This window comes from Salvelinus namaycush, chromosome 28, assembly GCF_016432855.1.
Source record: "Salvelinus namaycush isolate Seneca chromosome 28, SaNama_1.0, whole genome shotgun sequence".
NCBI classification, from domain to species: domain Eukaryota; kingdom Metazoa; phylum Chordata; class Actinopteri; order Salmoniformes; family Salmonidae; genus Salvelinus; species Salvelinus namaycush.
Window position 1 is genome coordinate 38183617 of NC_052334.1, and position 25644 is coordinate 38209260.

Genomic DNA, 25644 nt, shown 5'->3' on the forward strand with positions numbered 1-25644 from the left:
TGGACCCAGGAAAAGTGACAGCCATCAAACAGATGCCTAGGCCTACAGATGTGCAGGGGGTGCAGCGCTTCCTGGGCATGGTAAACTACCTAGCCAAGTTCAGCAGCCACGCCGCGGAGCTCTGCAAGCCATTGCGACAGCTAACACACAAGGACTCACTGTGGGAGTGGTCAGAGACATGAGCAGGCTTTCAATAAAATCAGGGATACCATTGCACAGACCCCTGTGCTGAAATACTACAACCCAACAGAGCAGCTCGTACTACAGTGTGATGCTTCAGAGAGTGGGTTAGGAGCAGTCTTGATGCAGGGAGGACAACCAATAGCATAAGCTAGCAGAGCCCTGACAGAGACTGAAAAAGGGTATGCACAGATAGAGAAGGAGCTGCTTGCAGTGGTGTTTGGCATGGAGAGGTTCCATCAGCTCACATATGGACAAACTGTTGAAGTGCAGTCAGATCACAAGCCTCTAGAGAGCATCATGACAAAGCCTCTCCACAGCACACCAAAAAGACTACAACGCATGTACATGAGACTCAAACTACGAGGTCAGTCTCCGATATGTTCCCGGGAAAACATGTGGTGCTGGCCGACACCCTGAGCAGGGCGTACCTCACAGAACAAGACAACAGAGGCCTTATGGTGGTCGAAGTGGAATCAATCAATATGATACACTACCTCCCTGTGTCAAGCGAGAGACTAAAGCACATCCAGAGAGCCACTGAGCTGAACCAGGAGCTCCAGACATTGAAAAATGTGATCCTGCAGGGGTGGCCTGAAGTGAAAGGACAAGTAGCCATGTATTTTCACAACAGAGATGAGCTGAGTGCGCAAAATGGAGTTATCTTCAGAGGTGAGCGAGTCGTTGTGCCTACTGCCCTCAGGTCAGAGATAATGCAGAGAATCCATTCCTCACACATAAGAACAGAGGGATGTCTGAGAAGAGCTCGCGAGTGTGTCTACTGGCCAGGCATGAATGCACAGCTGAGAACATACATGGCACAATGTAGCACCTGCACTGCATGGGGTATGAAGCAGCAGAAAGAAACGTTGAGGCCACACGAAGCACCAAAGCGTCCCTGGGAATAAAATAGGGACTGACCTGTTCTAGTTCAACAACAGAGACTGCATGGTCACAGTTGATTATCTCTTCAACTTCTGGGAAGTGGACCATTTAGAGAACACACAGTCAAAAACAGTCATTCGAAAACTGAAGAAACACTTTGCACATCATGGGATACCTGACATCCTTTACTCAGACAATGACCCCAGTGCTCTTCAGACGAGTTCCGAAGTTTCAGCAAGGCTTGGGACTTTACACACAAAACATTGTCTCCAGGATACTCGCAAAGTAATGGGAAAGTGGAATCGGCAGTGAAAACAGCCAAAAGACTGATGGCAAAAGCAAAGAGAGCAGGTGCTGACCCATACCTGGCCATGCTGGATCATAGAAATACCCCGTCACAAGGAACAGACAGCAGCCCTGCAATGGTGCTCATGGGAAGACGTACAAAGACAGTACTTACAATGAGTGAAAATCTTCTGAGACTGGGGATGGCAAACTGTCAGCTGGAGAAGTTCAAAGAAAGACAACAGAAACAGGCAAAGTATTACGACACCTCCGCTCAGGATCTCACAGAGCTGCAACGAGATGAAAGGGTGAGTTCAGCCACTCACAGGACAGAAACAGTGGTGGCAGAGGGCCACAGTAGTCAGACCTGTGGAGCAAAGGTCCTGCGAGGTGAAGACAGAACAGGGCCAAGTCTTCAGGAGGTACAGGCGACACCTGAGGAAGAGCAGAGAAAGAGGATTTCCCCACTGTTGAGGAGCCTGGCACAGAGCCAGTAAACAGAGCACCAGCTGACGCCCAGCAGGGTGCTGAACACAACCTAGAGGTGAATGCTGCACCTCAACAAGATCCAAACATCTCAGGTCAAGCACCTGATGTAATCAACACTGCCCACACAAGGTCTAGTAGGGCCATCCGAAGACCTATACACCTGAAAGAATTTGTGTGAAGGTAAAAAATATATAATTCAGACAGTTAACAAACATTCAGTTCACATTCAAATTTATTGCAGACATGGACTACAAGCCAAAGTTAGGTGGTCTGCCTTTGTTGTAAAAAAATGTTTTTTTAATTAAAAAGAGAACATGTAGCAATATTGATGTTACACAGCAAACGGAAACCAGTTGTTACTTTATTAATGTGCTGGTTGACAACATGCCTAGTAAAGTTTGCTTAACTATATATCTTTGTCTGTCGTGACTACAACACAAAGCATATTGAAACAAATAGCTTGCTAAAAGTTTGCCTGCATTGATTATATGTCGGCTAAAGGAGGAGCGAAATGTAAACACTCCGAATTTTCTGTCAATATATTAAGAACTTAACGTTAATGTTGGGGGAGCAAAAAGAGCCTATTTCACTATGGACTAACGTTAAGCTAACAGGTTAATTTCCACCATTCACGGACTACACCCACCTTTCTCGGTGAAAAATTGAGTGACAAGCTGTCGCCCTTTCTTTTTTTCTCCTGTCTTTCTTTTCGTTTTTGGAAGCCAGATTTTTCTTTAGGAAGCTGAGACATGATGCTCCACCGGCACTCCTCGCTGGCAATTCACTGCTAGCAAGTACAGTTCGTGCCTGGTTTGGGGGCAGGACCGAACCATTTCATGTAAATAGAGGGGGGAAGGTTGAGCAATACAGAGGCTCTCTGGATGTTTACTTTTTTGCCAAAAACAAGAAAAGAAAATGAAACCGTTAGTTTTGAGTACATTTTAAATACAACAAAAAAATGTACCTAAATGTTAGAATAATTTTTTCGGGACCATTTTTTCGGGTCACGCCCTAACCCCCGACTGTACTGTTCAAACTTGTAAAAAATAGATGTCTAAATTTCAACTACTTTTCAACGTCCATGAACGTTCGCTGTCGTTCGAGATTCTGCACAGATTATTAGAGCAACTGTGAAAATCTCCACAGACCTGCGATGATCTATGCATGCTATCTTGAACATGCACGCTTAATATCATTACATAAGACATATTAACAATAGTAACCTCAAAATGTGGACATGGAAGTGTTACTCATTTTAAGGTTGAATGTTACATTCGTTTGTAAGATAGCCTTTAGGCTATCATGTTCTAAAATGGATTAAATAGTCTCTCCCCCCCCCCTCAAATCTACACACAATACCCCAATTACGACATAGCGAAAACAAATGCATTCAAAATAAAAAACTGAAATACTGTATGTAAATAAGTATTCAGACCCTTCGCTATGAAACTCGAAATTGAGCTGAGGTGAATCCTGTTTCCATTGATCCTTGATCTTTCCACAACTTGATTGGAGTCCACCTGTGGTAAATTAAATTGATTGGACATGATTTGAAAGGCACACCGGTCAACATAAGGTCCCACAGTTGACAGTGCATGTCAGAGCAAAAACCAAGCCATGAGGTTTAAGGAATTGTCCGTAGAGCTCTGAGACAGGATTGTGTCGAGGCACAGATCTGGGGAAGGGTAACAAAACATTTATGCAGCATTGAAGGTCCCCAAGAACACAGTGGCCTCCATCATTCTTAAATGGAAGCCATTTGGAACCATCAAGACTCTTCCTAGAGCTGGCCGCCCGGCCAAACTGAGCAATCGGGAGAAGGGCCTTTGTCAGGGAGGTGACCAAGAACCTGATGGTCACTCTGACAGAGCTCCAGAGTTCCTCTGTGGAGATGGGAGAACCTTCCAGAAGGAAAACCATCTCTGCAGCACTCCACCAATCAGGCCTTTATTGTAGGGTGGTCAGACGGAAGCCATTCCTCAATAAAAAGTACATGACAGCCCGCTTGGAGTTAGCCAAAAGGGACCTAAAGGACTCTGACCATAAGAAACAAGATTCTCTAGTCTGATGAAACCAAGATAGGTATCACAATTCCAGTGGGTCAGAAGTTTATATACACTAAGTTGACTGTGCCTTTAAACAGCTTGGAAAATTCCAGAAAACGATGTCATGGCTTTAGAAGCTTCTGATTGACTCAAATGATGTCAATTAGTCTATTGGGGGTGTACCTGTGGATGTATTTCAAGGCCTGCCTTCAAACTCAGTGCCTCCTTGCTTGACATCATGGGAAAATCAAAAGAAATCAGCCAAGACCGCAGAAGAAATTGTAGACCACAAGTCTGCTTCATCCTTGGGAGCAATTTCCAAATGCCTGAAGGTACCACATTCATCTGTACAAACAATAGTATGCAAGTATAAACACCATGGGACCACGCATCCGTCATACCGCTCAGGAAAGAGACGCGTTCTGTCTCCTAGAGATGAACATACTTTGGTGCGAAAAGTGCAAATCAATCCCAGAAGAGCAGCAAAGGACCTTGTGGAGATGCTGGAGGAAACAGGTACAAAAGCATCTATATCCACAGTAAAACGAGTCCTATATCGACATAACCTGAAAGGCCGCTCAGCAAGGAAGAAGCCACTGCTCCAAAACCGCCATAAAAAAGCCAGACTACGGTTTGCAACTGCACACGGGGACAAAGATCGTACTTTTTGGAGAAACGTCCTCTGGTCTGATGAAACAAAAATATAACTGTTTGGCCATAATGACCATTGTTATGTTTGGAGGAAAAAGGGGGGCTTGCAAGGCGAAGAACACCATCCCAACCGTGAAGCACGGGGGTGGCAGCATCATGTTGTGGGGGTGCTTTGCTGCAGGAGGGACTGGTGCACTTCACACAATAGATGGCATCATGAGGCAGGAAAATTATGTGCATATATTGAAGTAACATCTCAAGACATCAGTCAGGAAGTTAAAGCTTGGTCGCAAATGGGTCTTTCAAATGGACAACGACCCCAAGCATACTTCCAAAGTTGTGGCAAAATGACTTAAGGACAACAAAGTCAAGGTATTTGAGTGGCCATCACAAAGCCCTAACCTCAATCCTATAGAAAATATGTGGGCAGAACTGAAAAAGCGTGTGCGATCAAGGAAGCCTACAAACCGGACTCAGTTACACCAGCTCTGTCAGGAAGAATGGGTCAAAATTCACCCAACTTATTGTGGGAAGTTGTGGAAGGCTACCTGAAACGTTTGACCCAAGTTAAACAATTTAAAGGCAATGCTACCAAATACTAATTAAGTGCATGTAAACTTCTGACCCACTGGGAATGTGATGAAAGAAATAAAAGCTGAAAAATCATTGACATTTCACATTCTTAAAATAAAGTGGTGATCCTAACTGACCTAAGACAGGGAACTTTTACTAGGATTAAATGTCAGGAATTGTGAAAATCTGAGTTTAAATGTATTTGGCTAAGGTGTATGTAAACTTCCGACTTCAGCTGTATCAAAAACTACTATACTTGTAAGACAGACGCATGCATTAATTTATTTCCGAACTCACGCTGAAGAGGGAGGCTTGTTTGGCTGGTGCTAGCACATGGGCAGATGAAATACACCACTGGAATGCTGATTAAGGTGTTTACATGTCCTAATAACTAGAAAGATTGCTCAGAAAACTAAGTGTTTTAATCGGTGTATGCTTACTTCGATTTTGACCTTATAACAATTAAATGGCTCCGCCTTTTCCTGGTTGCTAAAACGATAATAGGTTGCCTAATTTCAGTTTGACAAAACAAGCAATCGCTTGTGTAGAGAATTGTACCATCTAAAATGCTGGGAAATATATTTTCAACAACCCAAAATATTGTTTTCAGCCGGTGTACAAAACCGAAAGTAACAGACGCAAAAACTAAACTTAACGGGAAGCATAGAAATAGTGCACATACTTCTTAAGACTTCCTTTCAATGAGAATAACAGATCTATAACTCACATTTCTATGCAAATTTGGTCAGATCGCCCAAAAAGTTACATATTGCAGCTTTAACAAAAATATTTCACAAACACCAACGCGATGCTGACTGGTACTTTAATTGCATTTAAGATCAACAGTGAATTGTAGGAGCACAAACTGTGCTTTACAATTGCATTTCAGCTCAAGTTACAATCTCAAGTAATATGAGTAGCTCTATCCTATATATTTAATTGTAAATTCAGCGCTATATTCAATGTTGTTGGGTTGCACAGGCATTGAAATCCGATTCTAACAATATTTCATAATTTGTCATTAGACAGAGTTGCCAGCCTGCTGCAAGCATGACAAAATTATAAACCTGGCTAAAATAGAAACTGGCATCCAGCCAATCACCACATTTCCTTTTAATTGTTTGCTCCACATGTGACATATTTACATTGAATGTATAAAAACATCTATACATATGTAATGCAAAGCAATGTCCGTAGCTCAGAGCCACAAAAAAGGTGTTCTGGAACCTGGGTTTAAGTAATGGTCAAAGAAAGGCAGTCCATCTTCTCTTCCACCTCTACAGTTTTGTGGGGTATGTAAGAACCCATACCTGCAGCTCTCTCTGCTTCTGCCTGAGTGCAAGGTTCCTCCTTCAACAGCTTAATCCTGAACAGAGTGTGGGAGAGATGGAAAAAATGCAGATGCTCAGTCATCAAAATAAAAATCTAAGTTGTAATACTCGGGTGCTGGGGAGGAAGGCTTGTCACAGGAACAATGGACTGCTTCAAACAAAAATAGTGGGGATCTTACCATTTTTCTTGTGCACGTTGGTTTTAAAGTGCTCTTAAAGATCAACAAAATATAATCTGCAATCAAAACAAATGCACATTCAACTACGGCTTTTAGTTTCCAGTTGCCGAAATGTTTCCAGTTAACAATTTGAATAGCTGCAAGAAAGCGCAACGTACAGTCGTGGCCAAAAGTTGAAAATGACACAAATATTCATTTTCACAAAGTCTGCTGCCTCAGTTTGTATGATGGCAATTTGCATATACTCCAGAATGTTATGAAGAGTGATCAGATGAATTGCAAAGTCCCTCTTTGCCATGCAAATGAACTGAATCCCCCAAAAACATTTACACACTGCATTTCAGCCCTGCCACAAAAGGACCAGCTGACATCATGTCAGTGATTCTCTCATTAACACAGGTATGAGTGTTGACGAGTACAAGGCTGGAGCTCACTCAATAAAAGCCTTTGACACTTATGAAATGCTTGTAATTATACTTCAGTATTCCATAGTAACATCTGACAAATATATCTAAAGACAATGAAGCAGCAAATTTTGTGGAAATGTATATTTGTGTCATTCTCAACTTTTGGCCACGACTGTAGACAGTAATGCTGGGCACAACCAGTGACATAGTCCACCTTCTTTTTTTGAGCAACTTGGTTTTTGTTGAAGGTCTTCATGTCTGCATGGATTTGGTCATATATCGCTTTGTCTTCCATGTCTTGCTAATACTCTTCTTCCTGGTACCGTTGTGGTTCCCGATCTGTTTGGATATACCCATGGTGGTACAGAGAGCCTTCTATTAACGTTACCTATTGGAATAATAAAATGAGTGATTATATGAGAGACACACCCAGTTAAGTGGACCGGAATTTAATTGTTCAATGGTAAACTGCATGAGTGAACTAGCTAACTCCATGTATTCACCACCTTTGGCTAACTGTTGCTAGTTAACGTTAGTCAGTAGTAGCCAACTAACGTTACAGCAGTTATTGCGACAAGACCAGTTTCTGATCAAACATACAAATCTATGTGAGAAATAACACCTTTTACAACACACTTCTAGTTACAAAACGATTGCAATGCATTTCTGAAGTCATAACACAGAATTAAACTCACCCTGTCGCGTATTTTCCCTCCAAATCTTGCTGTTCGTTTTTAGCTTGCCAACGAACTAGCTTCTTTCACACGTTTGACAGAATCATTTCCGGGTTAATAATTTAGAAACACTCCACTAGAGGGAGCCAAAGCACAGACCAACATAATATGAGTTCATCTGTGCAAAAGTTATTATGGACCTTGATGAATAATAAATAACTAGTTACAATTATGTATATAGTTCATATGTACATAGTTTTATGTATATAGTCTTAATTCATTCCTACCTAGATTTTTGTGTATTACTGCACTGCCGGAGCTAAAAGAACAAGCATTTCGCTACACCCGTAATAACATCTGCTAATCACGTGTATGTGACCAATAAAATTTGATTTGAAGGATATATAGTTTATTTCTGGGCTCCCGGGTGGCGCAGCGGTCTAGGGCACTGCATCTCAGGGCAAGAGGCGTTACTACAGTCCCAGGTTCGAATCGAGGCTGTATCACATCCGGCCGTGATTGGGAGTCCCATAAGGCAGCGCACAATTGGCCCAGCGTCGTTTGAAAGTTTGGCCTTCATTGAAAATAAGAATTTATTCTTAACCGACTTGCCTAGTTAAATAAAGGTTGAAATATAGATTTATGTTATCTACCTGTAGTACAGCAGGCTTTGACACTAATATACTCTAATTTTGTAGAATTGCAGCGTCTCTGGGAGTGGACTATTTGGGGGTCTTTTTTTCAGCAGTATGTGATTGAACCTGTCTAGAATATATAGTCGTTTACAATAAATTAAATTCCTATGCAAAAAAAATATGGTGGAACAACAGATGAAAGGTATAGTTACCATAATCTTTGGCGCAACCAAATTTCACTACCTGGAGCAGTGGTGAGTGCACGCCGATCACATGACAGGCTGCATACGCGCGGTGGCGGGGAGTGAGGATGGCGGATAGTTATGTTGAACCAGCACCCGACTGGAGTAATCGGCTGTCTAACACTGCCGAGGACGCTTTCGTCGCCATGGAAGGCTTGCTGACTACCTTGAGAGCGCTGGAAGCAACGCTCTGGCAACAAGACATTTCGGAAATATCTTCCACCGAATATTGCGACAACTTCTGCCAGGTAGCTAGAGTGCACGCAAAGCTGAAAGGAACGGTGTTGGCTGTATGCGCCAATATGGCCTTTAGCTGCTAACTAGCTAGACAATTTACCAGGATAAGCGAGCAATCTACATTAATGCACGACTATAAGCAATCAACGCAAAGTATAACACATCTGTATTACATGCCTCCAATGTGCAAAAGACAACATGCTATCGTCAGTGGTTCTAACTCTAGCCAGCTAGTTAACACGTTGACATGGTTGTTCTACAAGCTTGAGGTACAGTAGCCCAGTGTTGGACTAAAGGAGCCTAAACGTTACACCTTAGTCCAAGGACCTTATGTTCTGGAAGCCAAAACAACTAAATAAATGCTCCATCTAAACGTGAAACGGTTATCAATTCCAGTACAGTTCTATAAACATAAATCCCTCTACTTTCATATCACATCAAAAGTATTTCACAAAGGCAAAAGACACTTACTGTACACTGTTTTGATACAGTTGCAGCCTACAGTATTTTTCAGTGACAACACGTTTGTTATTTCTGTCTTCCGTTTACATACCTGTGCTAATTAACTATCTTAAATTTGTTTTCGTAAACAAACAAGCGCTGTTACATTGAAATATGGCCATTTGGGAACCCTAACCCGATAAAGGTCTGTATCAATTTAACCTTTTGTTTACATATGAAAGATAAGGTCCTTAATGTTTCCAAAACCATACGGCAAGCGATGCGCTCTGAACAATGACTTACACGGAACCCAAACCGGCTGCGCGCGGGCGCCATCGTGCATACATTTATTTTGTCCCCCTACACCAAACGCGATCACAACACGCAGGTTAAAATATCTAAACAAACTCTGAACCAATGACATTAATTTGGGGACAGGTCGAAAAGTATTAAACATGTATGGCAATTTAGCTAGCTTGCTGTTGCTAGCTAATTTGTCCAGGTATATAAACATTAGGTTGTTATTTTACCTGAAATGCACAAGGTCCTCTACTCTGACAATTAATCCACACATAAAAACGGTCAACCGAATCATTTCTAGTCATCTCTCCTCCTTCCAGGCTTTTTCATGTTTAACTTATATGGTGATTGGCATCTACACTTTCATGGTATTACCACGGCAACAGTTCGTCTTTCAATCACCCATGTGGGTATAACCAATGAGGAGATGGCACGTGGGTACCTGCTTCTATAAACCAATGAGGAATGGGAGAGGCAGGACTTGCAGCGCGATCTGCTTCAGAAATAGGAATTACTTCTATTTTAGCCCGTGGCAACGCAGACGCTCGTTGGCGCAATTATTTAATAACATAGATTTCTAAAATTATTTTGCAGCGGTGTGGTCAGCCTATTATGTGTAATGCATTGGAACTGAGTCATGATCAAGGGCTAGTCAGAGAGGGAGACAGTCAGTGCTCCAGGATGACAATAAGGCTTGCAAAAATATTTTAGTTGCTAAATCCAGTACATACAAACTAGTAGCTAGTTTATCTTGGTGCTCTTTGCAACATTTTAAATGTTTACAGTAAAAGCTGAACTGGGCTGGATGGCATCACGTTTTGTTTATCAGGGCTAGCTGGAAATCAGGCACTTGCTGGCATGCATGTGAATAGGCCTGCAGGGTTGTCACTAGTTACTACAACAGTCAGTCAAAATTGTCTATTGTAAAAATTCATGAAAACAACCATTTGATTGTTAGTCTTAGTTTAAGGTTATTGGTGTGGTTAGGTTTAAAATCAGATTTTAGGAAGATAAATGGTAGAAATAGGCAGAGTTTAGCATAATTATGACCGGCCTTCAGGGCTAGAGTTCTTCATTACTTATCAATTAGCTTTGTCTGACGACTCACCCTGAATGTAATTCTGCTGCTCTATCGATCGCTACATACATTGTCTGAAAATGCCACCCTACATTAGTATTGCATGGTATACTGAAACTTAGGTACTTTTTTGATTCATATGTATTACTTTTGGTACTTCTTTCAAATGTCTCACGTCGTCTACTGATTGAGATAGGATCAAGTCTCTCTCAGCGAAGCCGATGTCCCCTTATAGCACAAGAGCACTGTGCCTGCTCCACTTACTCATTGCTAGCTCTAGCCTATCCTGAGAAACCACTGCAATCACTGAGAGTCTGGGCTGCATCACCACTTATGCTGCACAGCAGTTAACACACTTGAATAATGCAACGCGGCATGTAGAAATGTTGAAACTGTTAATTACTGTTCGCAAAACAATGTCCTATACAGACTAGAACACGTTGTACAATGCAAAGAAGATACCAGTAGCTTCCTGCTTTGTGGGTTAACTTTCCTTGCTAGTTTACAGCTAACATCAATTCACTACCCTATTACATTGTTTATGTAAAACGTAACGCAAGATATTGGTGATTTCAAAGCTGATTGTCACCAGAAGCTTTATTAATTGACTTCGTCTCCCCCACCTCACATCTCTCCCAGTCAAGATCATATTTGCTCCATCCTCTACTGAATGTGTGTGTGAGTGATATCATTAGTCTTAAAGAGACAGCACACTTTTATAAAAGAGGAGATTGCTTCTTCTATGCAATAGTGTTGATCAGTACAATAAAATAAGTCCCAAAATGGAAGGGAAACGGATCGTTTTTTAAAATCTGTAGCCCTATGAAATCAGCCTAAACAAGCTCAAAAACTCAATCCGTGCACACACTGCATTTACCTATTGGGAATAGGCCTAAGCAACATCTTGATTTACCCAGTTTATCAGTAGATGATAGATTTACCATTATGATATGTAGTTAGTGGTTAAAAAATCTGTCAAATTGATTGTATGGTTGTATAATAATAAAAGATCTGTCTGGATCAAGTGCCATTCTGTCACTTTGGCTAATATGCCTTTTTTCGAGTATTGTGATACTAAACCTCGTATCGGTATCAAAGTCAACAATTTGGTATTGTGACAACACTAACCTAGATGTTGTTTGTGTGACTTCAAAATAAGGAGCGTTGTACAAAACAAATGAATCAGCAATTGACTAGTCTTTAACCAATCAGAGTATCAAAATTGATAACAATATCTTGTAGGCCGGCTCTGGCCCAACTCATCAGTTTCTCTGACCAATCAGAACGGTCATAATGTGTTCGCATTCTAGAAAACGTTGGGGAGGGAGGCAAATCCAGACTCATTGTGGAGAAGAAACGTCAGTTGGCCGGAGCGATGTGTACGGGTAGCCATGAAATAAATAGCTTTCCTAGCTAGTGCATTTATCGTTATAAAAAAATAAAATAAAAAATTACTATATTTTAAAGATCTTTTCAGACTTTATTGAACAGATCGAGAGTGGGGATGACAGTGGAGAAAGAAGGGGCAGGCAGTAGGTCGGATTCGATCCTATTCCGACACTGCATGCAAGTGTGCCGTAGACCAGTTGTTCTCAATATTTTATGTGGTTGAAATACTATCAGCTTTTATGATGCTAATAAAGATAGCACCTCTACAGATGGTATCTAACTGCGCATGCGTCATATAACTCCACTCCTGTTCCCAAGTCAAAATTCAGCTTACATTTGGTGTATAATTTTACTGCAAGAAATGCTCAATTCTGCAGTAGTGAATATTAAGGCTAGGTGAGAGGTTATTGACCTACAGTCACTGTTCAGTTTCCATTAAACCCATCTGAATAGTTCCTCTGACGTGCCATAGGCTTATTTTAAGTCCCTGTCTTGTGACTGTCAAATTTGTATTAGAGGTCGACCGATTAATCGGAATGGCCGATTTCAAGTTTTCATAACAATCGGAAATCAGTATTTTTGGACACCGATTTGGACGATTATTATAATTATATATATATTTTTTTACACCTTTATTTAACTAGGCAAGTCAGTTAAGAACACATTCTTATTTTCAATGACGGCCTAGGAACGGTGGGTTAACTGCCTTGTTCAGGGGCAGAACGACAGATTTTTACCTTGTCAGCTCGGGGATTCAATCTTGCAACCTTACGGTTAACTAGTACAACCCTCTAACCACCTGCTTTACATTGCACTCCACGAGGAGCCTGCCTGTTATGCGAATGCAGTAAGAAGCCAAGGTAAGTTGCTAGCTAGCATTAAACTTACCTTATAAAAATCAATCAATCAATCATAATCACTAGTTAACTACACATGGTTGATGATATTACTAGTTTATCTAACGTGTCCTGCGTTGCATATAATCGATGCGGTGCGCATTCGCGAAACAGGACTGTAGTTGCTCCAACGTGTACCTAACCATAAACATCAATGCCTTTCTTAAAATCAATACACAAGTATATATTTTTAAACCTGCATATTTCGTTAATATTGCCTGCTAACATGAATTTCTTTGTCACTTCTCTTGCAACAGAGTCAGGGTATATGCAGCAGTTTGGGCCGCCTGGCTCGTTCCGAACTGTGTGAAGACTATTTCTTCCTAACAAAGACAGCCAACTTCGCCAAACGGGGGATGATTTAACAAAAGCCCATTTGCGAAAAAAGCACAATCGTTGCACAACTGTACCTAACCATAAACATCAATGCCTTTCTTAAAATCAATACACAGAAGTATATTTTTTTAAACCTGCATATTTAGCTAAAATAAAACCAGGTTAGCAGGCAATATTAACCAGGTGAAATTGTGTCACTTCTCTTGCGTTCATTGCACGCAGTCAGGGTATATGCAACAGTTTGGGCCGCCTGGCTCGTTGCGAACTAATTTGCCAGAATTTTACGTAATTATGACATAACATTGAAGGTTGTGCAATGTAACAGGAATATTTAGACTTATGGATGCCACCCGTTAGATAAAATACGGAATGGTTCCGTATTTCACTGAAATAATAAATGTTTTGTTTTCGAGATGATAGTTTCCGGATTCGACCATATTAATGACCTAAGGCTCGTATTTCTGTGTGTTATTATGTTATAATTAAGTCTATAATTTGATAGAGCAGTCTGACTGAGCGGTGGTAGGCAGCAGCAGGCTCGTAAGCATTCATTCAAACAGCTCTTTCGTGCGTTTTGCCAGCAGCTCTTCGCAATGCTTCAAGCGTTGCACTGTTTATGACTTCAAGCCTATCAACTCCCGAGATTAGGCTGGTGTAACCGATGTGAAATGGCTAGCTAGTTAGCGGGGTGCGCGCTAATAGCGTTTCAAACGTCACTCGCTCTGAGACTTGGGAGTAGTTGTTCCCCTTGCTCTGCATGGGTAACGCTGCTTCGAGGGTGGCTGTTGTCGATGTGTTCCTGGTTCGAGCCCAGGTAAGAGCGAGGAGAGGGACGGAAGCTATACTGTTACACTGGCAATACTAAAGTGCCTATAAGAACATCCAATAGTCAAAGGTATATGAAATACAAATCGTATAGAGAGAGAAAGTCCTGTAATTCCTATAATAACTACAACCTAAAACTTCTTATCTGGGAATATTGAAGACTCATGTTAAAAGGAACCACCAGCTTTCATATGTTCTCATGTTCTAAGCAAGGAACTTAAACGTTAGCTTTCTTACATGGCACATATTGCACTTTTACTTTCTTTAACACTTTGTTTTTTATTTAAACCAAATTGAACATGTTTCATTATTTATTTGAGGCTAAATTGATTTTATTGATGTATTATATTAAGTTAAAATAAGTGTTCATTCAGTATTGTTGTAATTGTCATTATTACAAACACATTTCAAAAATCGTCCGATTAATCGGTATTGGCCTTTTTTGGTCCTCCAATAATCGGTATCGGCGTTGAAAAATCATAATCGGTCGACCTCTAATGTGTATAGCACCTCACAATCATCACACACAACATAGCCGACACTGGTACTATCCTCTTTTACCACTTCACCAAATCTTTCCCAAACATTACTTTTATGTCCTTCTCTTTATTTTCATCTCTCCATTTTGCAGCTTTTTGGCTCTATGGATGACAAACCTTTTCTGCCCGCTCCCAAAAGCAATTGCCGATTGCCGTGTAGGCAATTTGGCACGCGTACAGTTAAGCCCTAAAGCTTAGGCTTGCACACTAATGCCACATAGCTTTAAAAATAATAATAATAATAATAACTGCAGCCTATAGATATAAATTGCACAATAATTATACCTTTTTTTAAGGTACTGTTTTCTCTTTATTCTACCCGCCACCCACCCGCCCTTCATCCACACAATATTTGCGTTATGAGTCAACCCGCACATCACTACACCCTAGGCATAGCTGCTTTTCACAATGCTAGTATTTACACACTAGCGTTGTCGGGAATTAGCTTGCAAAAAAACCGTACATTTTTAACTTACTCTGTCGATTGTCTGTAGACTTGGTCCTTATGCAGGGGGGAATTTGAGAAAAAATACAGAACGTATAATTAAACAGAATTTCCAAATGTCGGTCTGTAGACTAGGTCAGTTCCTCTCTGCTTACCTCATGTTAAAATAGAGGTCTCCCACAATTTCTAGCTTTTTTTGTACAGGAATGGCACCCATGCTGGACTTTTATTTTGACATGAGGTAAGTGGAGAGGAACTGGGTTTACAACACACCCACGTTTGGAAAGTTTATTTAATTATAAATTATATTGTCTTTTTCTCAATTTCCTCCCTGCATAACGACCAACCCTACGGACAATCGGCAGAGTAAATATCTAAGTATGGCTTCCGGTGGACAATTCTGTTTTTTTGCAAGCTAGGCCTAATTCCTAGCAACGCTAGTGTGTAAATGCTAGCATTGCTAAAAGCAGCTACCTTGGCCACAGCTAGTGCATTTATTAGCTAAACGTTATTTATTACAACTCGCTAGCTACAGCAGGTCTTGTTTCAAAATCGAGTTGCTGTAACAAGCTAATTTGACCCTATCACACTCTACAAAAACATGCCTTCTAGCTAGTTGATGTGGTTCAACCACATTTTTTTAACACTAACATAATAAAGCAAAGTTGATGTGTACATTTGTGTTAAACGCCATACGCAAGTATACATAATCAAAGATGATCTATTATATAGATTTACATTTGCACACACTGTATATAGATGATCTGTTATAGATCTACATTTATACACACTGTATATAGATTTTTCTATTGTGTTATTGACTGTACATTTGTTTATCCCATGTGTAACTCTTGTGTTGTTTGTGTCGCACTGCTTTGCTTTATCTTGGCCAGGTCGCAGTTGTAAATGAGAACTTGTTCTCAACTGGCCTACCTGGTTAAATAAAGATATACAGTGGGGAGAACAAGTATTTGATACACTGCCGATTTTGCAGGTTTTCCTACTTACAAAGCATGTAGAGGTCTGTAATTTTTATCATAGGTACACTTCAACTGTGAGAGACGGAATCTAAAACAAAAATCCAGAAAATCACATTGTATGATTTTTAAGTAATTAATTTGCATTGTATTCCTTCCTTCCTGTTGGAAGGTGCTCTTGAGTAGGTTTTCATCAAGGATCTCTTTGATCTTTGCTCTGTTCATCTTTCCCTCGATCCTGACTAGTCTCCCAGTCCCTGCCGCTGAAAAACATCCCCACAGCATGATGCTGCCACCACCATGCTTCATCGTAGTGATTGATTGGCCAGGTGATGAGCGGTGTCTGGTTTCCTCCTGACGTGATGCTTGGCATTCAGGCCAAAGAGTTCAGTCTTGGTTTCATCAGACCAGAGAATCTTGTTTCTCATGGTCTGAGAGTCCTTTAGGAGCCTTTTGGCAAACTCCAAGCAGGCTGTCATGGGCCTTTTACTGAGGAGTGGCTTCTGTCTGGCCACTCTACTCTACCATGGTTGTCTGTCTGGAAGGTTCTCCCATCTCCACAGAGGAACTCTGGTGCTCTGTCAGTGAACCTTGTGCTCTTGGTCACCTCCCTGACCAAGGCCCTTCTCCCCCGATTGCTTAGTTTGGCCGGGCAGCCAGCTCTAGGAAGAGTCTTGGTGGTTCCAAACTTCTTCCATTTAAGAATGATGGAGGCCATTGTGTTCTTGGGGACCTTCAATGCTGCAGAATTGTTTTGGTACCCTTCCCCAGATCTGTGCCTCGACACATTCCTGTCTCGGAGCTCTACGGACAATTACTTCAACCTTATTGCTTGGTTTTTGCTCTGACATATGCACTGTCAACTGTGGGACCTTATATAGACCGGTGTGTGCCTTTCCAAATCATGTCCAATCAATCGAATTTACCACAGGTGGACTCCAATCAAGTTGTAGAAACATCTCAAGGATCAATGGAAACAGGATGCACCTGAGCTCAATTTCGAGTCTCATAGCAAAGGGTTTGAATACTTATGTAAATAAGGTATTTCTGTTATTTATTTTTAATAAAGTTGCAAAAAATTCGAAACCTGTTTTCGCTTTGTCATTATGGGGTATTGTGTGTAGATTGATGAGGAACATTTAAAAAACATTTTTTTTTAGATTAAGGCTGTATCGTAACAAAATTTGGAAAAAGTGAATGGGTCTGAATGCTTTTTCGAATGCACTGTATATCAGTACATTTCTAACAACCTAAACATTACAAAATAAGCCTCACTTAGCAAAATAGCAATTACATTTTTTTACACTCTCATAGATGTCCCATACAAAAAAAATGTCTGCTTATCGCTGTATTGTCCCGATTTTGGTTAAACCTCTTGCTTCGCCTCTTCCTCTCTGACATAATTTGGAAATTAAGACTGTTTTTTGTTTTCTACATAAATTGTAGTATCAGAGTTTGCTATGCTGTTTCCTCTATTTTGGCAAGATTGTGAGACCATTGTAACAAAAAAGATAACCCTAAACTGGGTTCAGCATGGCTGCTGAACCATTAATTGGAAGGTAATTGGGTGTTAAAGGTAGCTGTTGCTGTTGGCTAAGTCGTTATGTTGATTTTCTTATAACTAACCCAGCTGCCTGTTTGTCATTGGAAGTGTTTTTTTTTTTGACCTCTTTCCTCCATGACTGTCTTTGCAGGCACTGATGCACTATGCTGGGAGCAGGAATTCTGTGGAGCATGGTCTTCCCCTTCTGGAGGTCTACTGCCTGTCCATCAACTGCTTTGCTGCTGCAAGGCCACACCTCACCGCAGACTCTGATAATGTGGCCCTCGTGTTAAAGAGACTAGCATTGTGAGTCAACTCAAAGAGTAATAATGTGTTTGAAACTGTTATGGTTGTACCAACATAAAACATTTTTGAAAACCTGAGCAGTACCACACTTTCTGCTGTGTGCTGCAATACATCGCCTTTTTTTAGACATGTCTTCTTCATTTTTTTGTCCTGCATGTTAGAAATTGATAACATTGTGTCATGAAGTTTCACAAGTTGTCACTTGTCCCTCATTGTGTCTTTGTTATTTTGCTTTCAGGAGCTGTTTTGAACTGTTGCTATCTGTGCCTGAAAATGAAATCCCTTATGAGGCCTGGGTTCAATTTTACCGTTCTGTTCAGGTAAAGGATGGGGTCTGTTTGATAAAAAGTAAATGTGTTGAGAAAGCATGAGAGCACATTAGCAGGGGAATTGAGAGAAGTGGAGGAAGTGATTTTATATCCAATCCAATTCTTGATATGAGGGCTGTCCTACATTAACAACTTTACCATGCCGTCTCTTACCTTAAGGGACATTTGTGGCCCAAACCCTTTCTTTGTGTGTGTTCTCATGGGTTTTGCAGGTGTCCCATGATGCCTTGTTGGAGTATGGGAGCACAGACCTGCAAGCCTTGCTCCAGATCACCGGAGAGGGGGGAGCGTGGAGTAACCCTGTCCTAAGCGCCCTTCTCACCGGTCGCCCCACAAACATAGAGGAAGGTCAGTATCACCACCTTACTGCATTGACATGGTAATGATGCACAAATAAGCAGCAGTGACTAATAAGGCGAATCTTGTGATTTTGAAGTATTGGTATTAGTCATCCAGCTACTGCTGCTCTGTCATTCTCCTTCAGTTGAGGCGTACATCGCCTTGGAGGGGGAGGGCTTCATGGAGATGCGGGTCAAACACCTGGAGAAAGTGGGGGAGGTGGCGAAGGCTGTTGTGCTGGCTAAGTCCTGTGCCGAATGCCACCTTGTCTCCAACCAAACCACCTTCCGGCAGACCTACGTCTCTCTCCTCTGCCACCTGCTGCCCGGTGAGGAGGCCATCATGGAGGTCTGTCAGTGTGTTGTTGTGAGAACAGCATCATTTGTCTTTTAGCTCAGCTCAGTTCTGTTATTTATACTGCTATTTAAATAGCATTCAGAGAAAGCTGTTATGAAAGAAAATGTGATGGCATAGTGAATCTGACAGTTGTGTGTTGGGCAATCTTCACAAGTAGAGTATGAACTCTTTCGCCCTTGAGATGTAAGTGATATGGTCCACAAAACTGTGGTTCTATGCATGATTTGGCCTTTATTATTTATCCCACAGATATCCAGACTGGACTGTAAGGATGTGCTGGATATTACATGCAGTTTGGACACAGAGGGGGAGGAAAACACAGCCTTCATCCTGTGTACCACCTTCCTAACTCAACAGCTGCAGCAGCAAAGCCTGTACTGCTCCTGGTGTGTTTTTAGTAGTCAATGTCAAATCTTGGGAAGCATATGGATAAATTGAAGTGAATGTATGTTATGCACATGAATGATCTTATTTGCAGAGGGACCCTGAATAATCTTTTATTCCAATTTTAGTTCTGGGCTGGTGTGTAGTTTTGGGGTCTTTCTCATGTATATTTCTCTATGCGGTTTCATTTTTAGGGAGCTCACACTGTTGTGGAGTAAGCTTCAGAGAAGGATTGACCCATCTTTGGAATCACTGCTGGAGCGTTGCCTGCAGCTAGGTGCCATTGCTAAGACCGTTTACCATCTGCTCTTCCTTGTGCACGTCATTCGGACAGAGGTAGAAAAATACCGCTTTTTTTCCCTCTGATTTTGAATGTCATTGCAATAAATTGTTAAGCAGTTTTGAATAGTTATTTTAGTGAAATATTCGTTTTGAAAAGAAATCTACATTTGTAGGCCACTGATTTCCCCCATTTCTTCTACAGGCAGAGGTGCTAGGTCTGGCTTCGTCTGTGGAGTTATGTGTTAAAGCACTACAGCTCCCAGACCAAGAGGACACAGAGACAAGGATTTCTGTGTGCAAGACTGTAGCCTGCCTCCTACCAGACGATCTTGAGGTGTTGCGTGCTTGCCAGCTGACAGAGTTTCTTTTAGGCCTCTCTCATGTGGCCTTCAGCTCCCTTGAAGAGCTCTCTCTGCGGACCGATCAGAAGTATGACCAGGAAAATGCCATCATCCCCAACTCTCTGCGGTGTGAACTGCTCCTGGCACTTAAAGCCCACTGGCCTTTCGACCCTGAGTTCTGGGACTGGAAAACACTCAAGCATCAGTGCATCATGCTGCTGGGGCTTGAGCCTGAGCCAGAGGAAGATGAGGATGAGGGGGGGCAGGAGATTAGTCTTGGGCAGGATGTAAAGGAGGAGGTGGAGAGGGGGTTTGTTGATATGCCAAGAGAATACTTAAATGGGACAATTGTTGGCATTGATGGTCATAATAAAGATGAGGAAAATGAGAGGGACAGTATACCACTTTTGAAGCCAGATGCTGAACAGGGCTCACTTCAGAAGAAATACAAGTTCTTCTGCAAGATTTGTAAGAAAAGTGTTACTGAAACGCGAATCCTTCTTCACTCTAAGAGGCATGAAAAAAACGGTGTTTTCACCTGCCCTGTCTGCCTGAAGACGTTTAAGAGCAGAAAAGATTTTATCCCACATACTAAACTACACCTTCGAATGCCACCCAGAAGCACTCGGCAAAAGAAAAAGGACAAAAAGAGGATTGATTGGGATAAAGAAATGGAGGAGGATGACTTGGAGACTGTTGAGATTGCTCTTGATCCATCCTTAATGCTGTACTACCAGTCCACACGTGATCCTGATGTTTTGGAGCACATTTTAGAACGAGCTTCATCTGCCCCCAGGAACCCTGGACATGAAGATAACGTCACATTTGATTACATTAACTTTCATTTTGAATTGCGGAATCATGACATATATACATGCCCTGCCACTCACTGTACAAAGACTTTTAAGCATTCCAAGTACTTGGGTGTGCATTTAAAATCAGAACACCACGTCGGGGACCAGAACGTGAAACATTATTTTGAAATGAAAGACCGTAGGGAAAAGTGCACTTACTGCCGGCGCCACTTCATGTCTGCCTATCACCACCGAAGACATCAGCGTTTGCACTACGGTGACCTGCCTTACATTTGTATGGTCACAGGTTGTGGTGCTCGTTTCAGCACCTCCAATAAGTTTGTTGCACATAAGCATAGCCATGGCAATCAACTTAGCTACCAGTGTGAGCTCAAAGGATGTAGTCTTTCTTTCTCTGACTTGGGGCAGGTATACCACCATGAAGCACAGCACTTTCGTGATGCTGCATACAGCTGCACAAGCCTTGAATGCAAAAAGTTCTACTTTTCTAAAAAGGAATTCAGCAGGCATTTAGCCACACACGGCATTACCTTCTCCGAGGAAGACTTTGAGGCACAGAGGAAGGCCAAAATAAAACATCTTGATTCCATAACTGAGGACATAGCCAGCCCCAAAAAGTATTGTGAAACAAAGACTGTACTCGAGGAGGTAGTCAGTGGGGGAAACGATGCTACTTCCTATACATGCAGTGCGTCCTCGTCACATGTGTCGAGCTGCAAGGAGCCCAAAGGCACAATGACATCGGTTGCTGTGTGCTTTGATGGAAAAAAGTTCACTTGTGGTTTTGAGAGGTGTGGATTGACCTTCTCCAAAGCCAGAGATGTTCGCAAGCACCTGAGGTGTATTCATCGAGAGCATTTCAAGGCAGAGAATAAGGAACTCAATCTTGACAAAGGAAAGGGCTTGAAATCTAAAGGTCTAAAGGTCAAAACAGAGCAGGACAATGATGACCAGAATGAACATGCAGCTTGTCTGCTAATGAAGGGACCAAGCCAGGGAAATGCTTGCCCTTCCCTTATTAAGAACACCACAACATCTCCATCATGCCTTGCCAATGATAATGACCATTTCAGAGAGATTTTGATTGGGCTTAGCCAGCTTAGTCTGACTCCCTCCAACTCTACAAATGGATTTAGTGAGCCCTTCCACCCAATGTCAGGGTCCACCACATCAAATATATCCTGCCATCAGGGTGTTGGCACCAGGTCCCCAGTTGTGTTATTGCAAAAGAGAGATCCACCCGCTGTTGGTGAGAGGAGGAAATTGACATCAAACGTTGAACCATCAGTAGCCCAGAGTCTACCCTCAGAGCAACACTTAGAGTCAGACCAGATCAGCCCTTATGTTTTGCAAGCTTCTACTAAACCATACTTATGTGAGCTTAATGGCTGCAATTTTAGATGTGTGACTAGCACTACCCTAAGGCGCCACTACATGAACATGCATCATTTCTCAGAGGAGAAGGTGAAAGGAATGAAGATCCTCAAGTCACTGACATTTAAGTGCCACCTCTGCTTCAAATGCCATAGAGAGAAGACAGACTTGAGGGTTCATTATCTTCAGACTCATAGACTTAGCGAGGCAGTTGTGGAGAAAATGAGCTGGTCTAAAAAGTGGGTTCAGGGTAAACCCCCAGAACCCACCAAGCCCACAGTCTCCCTCATACAAAAATCTCAGACCCTCACCTGGCAACACCCTTCCTGGCAGCAGAAGTACCAAAAAAAGAAAATAATGTGGAGGCGACAAAACATTGTACAATTTGCTAAGTCTGGAGACAAGAGTAAGAAATTGAGTCACGCTCCATCTTCTGTGCAGGATCACTTTGAAGAGGAAAGTGAGGATGGAGATATGCAAAGGGGCAGGGGCAGCATTTATATATGCAAGCACAAGGACTGTGGGATGCTTTTCTGTCACACCTACAGTCTTTATCGCCACAAGAAGAAGCATCATTCACAGGTGATGGGACATCCTTCCATGCTTTCAGAAGACCCAGCTTTACAGAAGTTTAGGTGCAGCTACGCCAACTGTAATGCCTCTTACCTCCTGAACAGTAGCTTGGTGCGTCACTTGGAGAGTGAGCATCCTTACCAGGTGAACCGTAGCCTAAAGCATCACAGAAAGAGTTATCCTTACCAGGCGACCATGTACTGCAAGTATGAGGGCTGTACACAAGTGTTCACCCAAAGCAGTAGTCTGAAAAAACATGTACTCTCTAGCCACCTCAATTACTATGATTCACTTGTATTGCGTCTCCAGAATACTCACGACACTTCAGTCACTGGTTGCCAAAAAAAGTTTATCTTCCCATCCTCTACGCCACAAAAAGATGCAACCAAACTACCTTTCAGGCAATCTCTGAGACGCTGCCCAAAGTCTCCCGAAGATGTTAAGGCTGAAGAAACTAGTGAAGAGCATGATGAAGATGATGGTGAGATGTTGAATGTTGACCAAAGTATTGTAGAGTCCAAATCAAAACACAAGTTTGAAGATATGGTCTTCCGTTCCCATGAGGAGGCCTTGCAGATGTGCCAAGATCGCTGTCAACGTGAAGCGTACCCATGCATGGTGCAGGGTTGTGATTCTGTAGTCAAATTGATACGTAGTATGCGACGTCACTATGTGAATTGCCACAAATTGACCAATCGGGCTTTTAAATTGAATGAGGATAAGCTTGTGTTTAGTGCAGAGCAACTGGAGGAGCTGATTCAGAGGAATACTGTATTATCTGTGTGGCCTGATATGACGAGGGCACCTAACGGAGTTCTGAAGATGGAGTATCAAGCAGAGCCAGAGAACCCTGGTGGTCCATCTGTGCCTATGAGTCTGCACTCCATCAAAGCAGAAACACTTGATGACTATGACCCACTGGGGTTCAAAGAGGAGCCACCCGCTGAGAGGAATGTTTTGGTCGGTGCAGATGACTTGCTTTATGGAGAACCTTGTGGGCACATGGAGGACTCTGCTACTCAGAACAGCCACAGCCAAGAGGCGAGGCCAAGGCGAAGATCCTCAAACCCACCCGCTCTTGATCTCTCTCCCCCATGCTCCCTCAGATTCAGTGTTGATGAGAGCTTCTTGGACAGTTCAGGGAATGATGGTGGCAAACCAGCAAACATTTATGTGCCCTTGCCCTCCCCTCAAGCCCGCCAGCCACTTAAACGTAAGAACGAGCTCCCTGAGCACCCTCCCATTTCAAAGGACCCCTTGCCTCAAAGCCCCCCCCCTCGCACATTTGACCTGGCTACTTACAAACCTATGGGATTCGAGTCATCTTTCCTGAAGTTCATACAGGAGAACTCCAAGGATAAGGATGCTGAGAGGCCCCGGGCTTCACACTGCAACAACCCCAGGCCTGATCCACCTGTGGTGTCAGCTCGGTGGTGGGATTCCTACAGACGTAGCTGTTCTGTGAAGGAGAACAGCCAGGTGGGAATCACTACTACCTGTAGCAGGCGGGCTCATTCTTCCACACTTAAGCCTCTTCCCAGGACAGGGGAATACACATCAGTCCAGAACTTACACGTCATCTTAGAAAAGGCTCTTACAGGTTGTGGTGACCTAGCCATTAAGCAGCTGCAGCACCTAAGGCCTGTAGTGGTTCTTGAGAGACCAAGGTTTTTCACTTCCTTGCTTGACCTCTTCCCCACAAAAACGAATGATAAGCTACTTCTCGAAGGTTTGTAGAACTGAGCACTTTTGTGTCCAATATAAAGACTCTCAGTGTTTTTTTCTAATGTTATTACTACTCTGATATTATCAGTATCTTTTAAGTTGCCAAACTGAGCAGCTCAAGTTTCTTAATTTACCTACATGTTTCAACCTGTGCAAAATGGCCCCCTGAATAAAAAAAAAACCTCTTCAGTCTTTGTATTACATTTCTGTCAGATGATGAACATTTCAATGTAGATACAGTGGCAAGAAAAAGTATGTGAACCCTTTGGAATTACCTGAATTTAAAATTGTTTAAACGAATAACACACATTATTGTATTTTTCTTGTCTATATTGAATACTTCATTTAAACATTCACAGCGTAGGTTGGAAAAAGTATGTGAACCCCTAGGCTAATGACTTATCCAAAAGCTAATTGGAGTCAGGAGTCAGCTAACCTGGAGTTCAATCAATGAGACGAGATTGTGGATTTTGGTTAGAGCTGCCTTGCCCTATAAAAAACACTCACAAAATTTGAGTTTGCTATTCGCAAGAAGCATTGCCTGATGTAAACCATGCCTCTAACAGAAGAGATCTCAGAAGACCCAAGATTAAGAATTGTTGACTTGCATAAAGCTTGAAAGGGTTACCAAAGTATCTCTTAAAGCCTTGATGTTCATCAGTCCATGGTAAGACAAATTGTCTATAAATGGAAAAAGTTCAGCACTGTTGCTACTCTCCCTAGGTTAAGAAGAATCCTAGAGTGTCAGCTAAAGACTTACAGAAATCTCTGGAACATGCTAACATCTCTGTTGATGAGTCTAAGATATGTTAAACACTAAACAAGAATGGTGTTCATGGGAGGACACCACAGAAGGAGCCACTGCTGTCCAAAAAAAACGTTGCTGCACGTCTGAAGTTCGCAAAAGTGCACCTGGATGTTCCACATCTCTACTGGCAAAATATTCCTTGGACAGATGAAGCTACAGTTGAGTTGTTTGGAAGGAACACACAGCACTGTGTGGAGAAAAAAAGGCACAGAACACCAACATCAAAACCTCATCCCAACTGTAAAGTATGGTGGAGGGAGCATCATAGTTTGGGGCTTCTTTGCTGCCTCAGGGCCTGCACAGCTTGTTATCATCGACAGAAAAATGAATTCCCAAGTGTATCGAGACATTTTGCAGGAGAATGTTAGGCTATCGGTCCGCCAATTGAAGCTCAACAGAAGTTGGGTGATGCAACAGGACAACGACCCA

General features: G+C 42.2%; 1 protein-coding gene and 1 long non-coding RNA gene across 2 annotated transcripts; one reads left to right on the forward strand and one right to left on the reverse strand.

Moving 5' to 3' along the window:
• Positions 1–5914: 5914 nt before the first annotated feature.
• On the reverse strand, positions 5915–7843 carry LOC120023426. The gene is made up of 4 exons (XR_005472683.1): positions 7721–7843; positions 7240–7413; positions 6619–6674; positions 5915–6474 (listed from the first exon to the last, which is right to left on the reverse strand). It is a non-coding gene; the product is annotated as an uncharacterized LOC120023426 (long non-coding RNA).
• A 793-nt stretch (positions 7844–8636) lies between these two features.
• LOC120023459 (zinc finger protein Rlf-like) lies at positions 8637–24598 on the forward strand. The gene is made up of 8 exons (XM_038967478.1): positions 8637–8824; positions 17734–17888; positions 18127–18208; positions 18430–18565; positions 18702–18904; positions 19163–19299; positions 19492–19633; positions 19782–24598. The coding sequence occupies exons 1-8, from the start codon at positions 8645–8647 to the stop codon at positions 24417–24419; spliced, it is 5673 nt and encodes a 1890-aa protein (XP_038823406.1). The 5' UTR covers positions 8637–8644; the 3' UTR covers positions 24420–24598.
• Positions 24599–25644: the final 1046 nt, after the last annotated feature.

What these genes read in the sequence shown, in the direction of transcription:
- LOC120023459 (XM_038967478.1), top strand. Translation starts at nt 8,645, where the DNA reads ATGGCGGATAGTTATGTTGAACCAGCACCCGACTGGAGTAATCGGCTG. An exon ending in ATTGCGACAACTTCTGCCAG is followed by an intron (nt 8,825 to 17,733) that starts GTAGCTAGAGTG and finishes CTGTCTTTGCAG; the next exon opens with GCACTGATGCACTATGCTGG. An exon ending in CCCCACAAACATAGAGGAAG is followed by an intron (nt 18,566 to 18,701) that starts GTCAGTATCACC and finishes ATTCTCCTTCAG; the next exon opens with TTGAGGCGTACATCGCCTTG.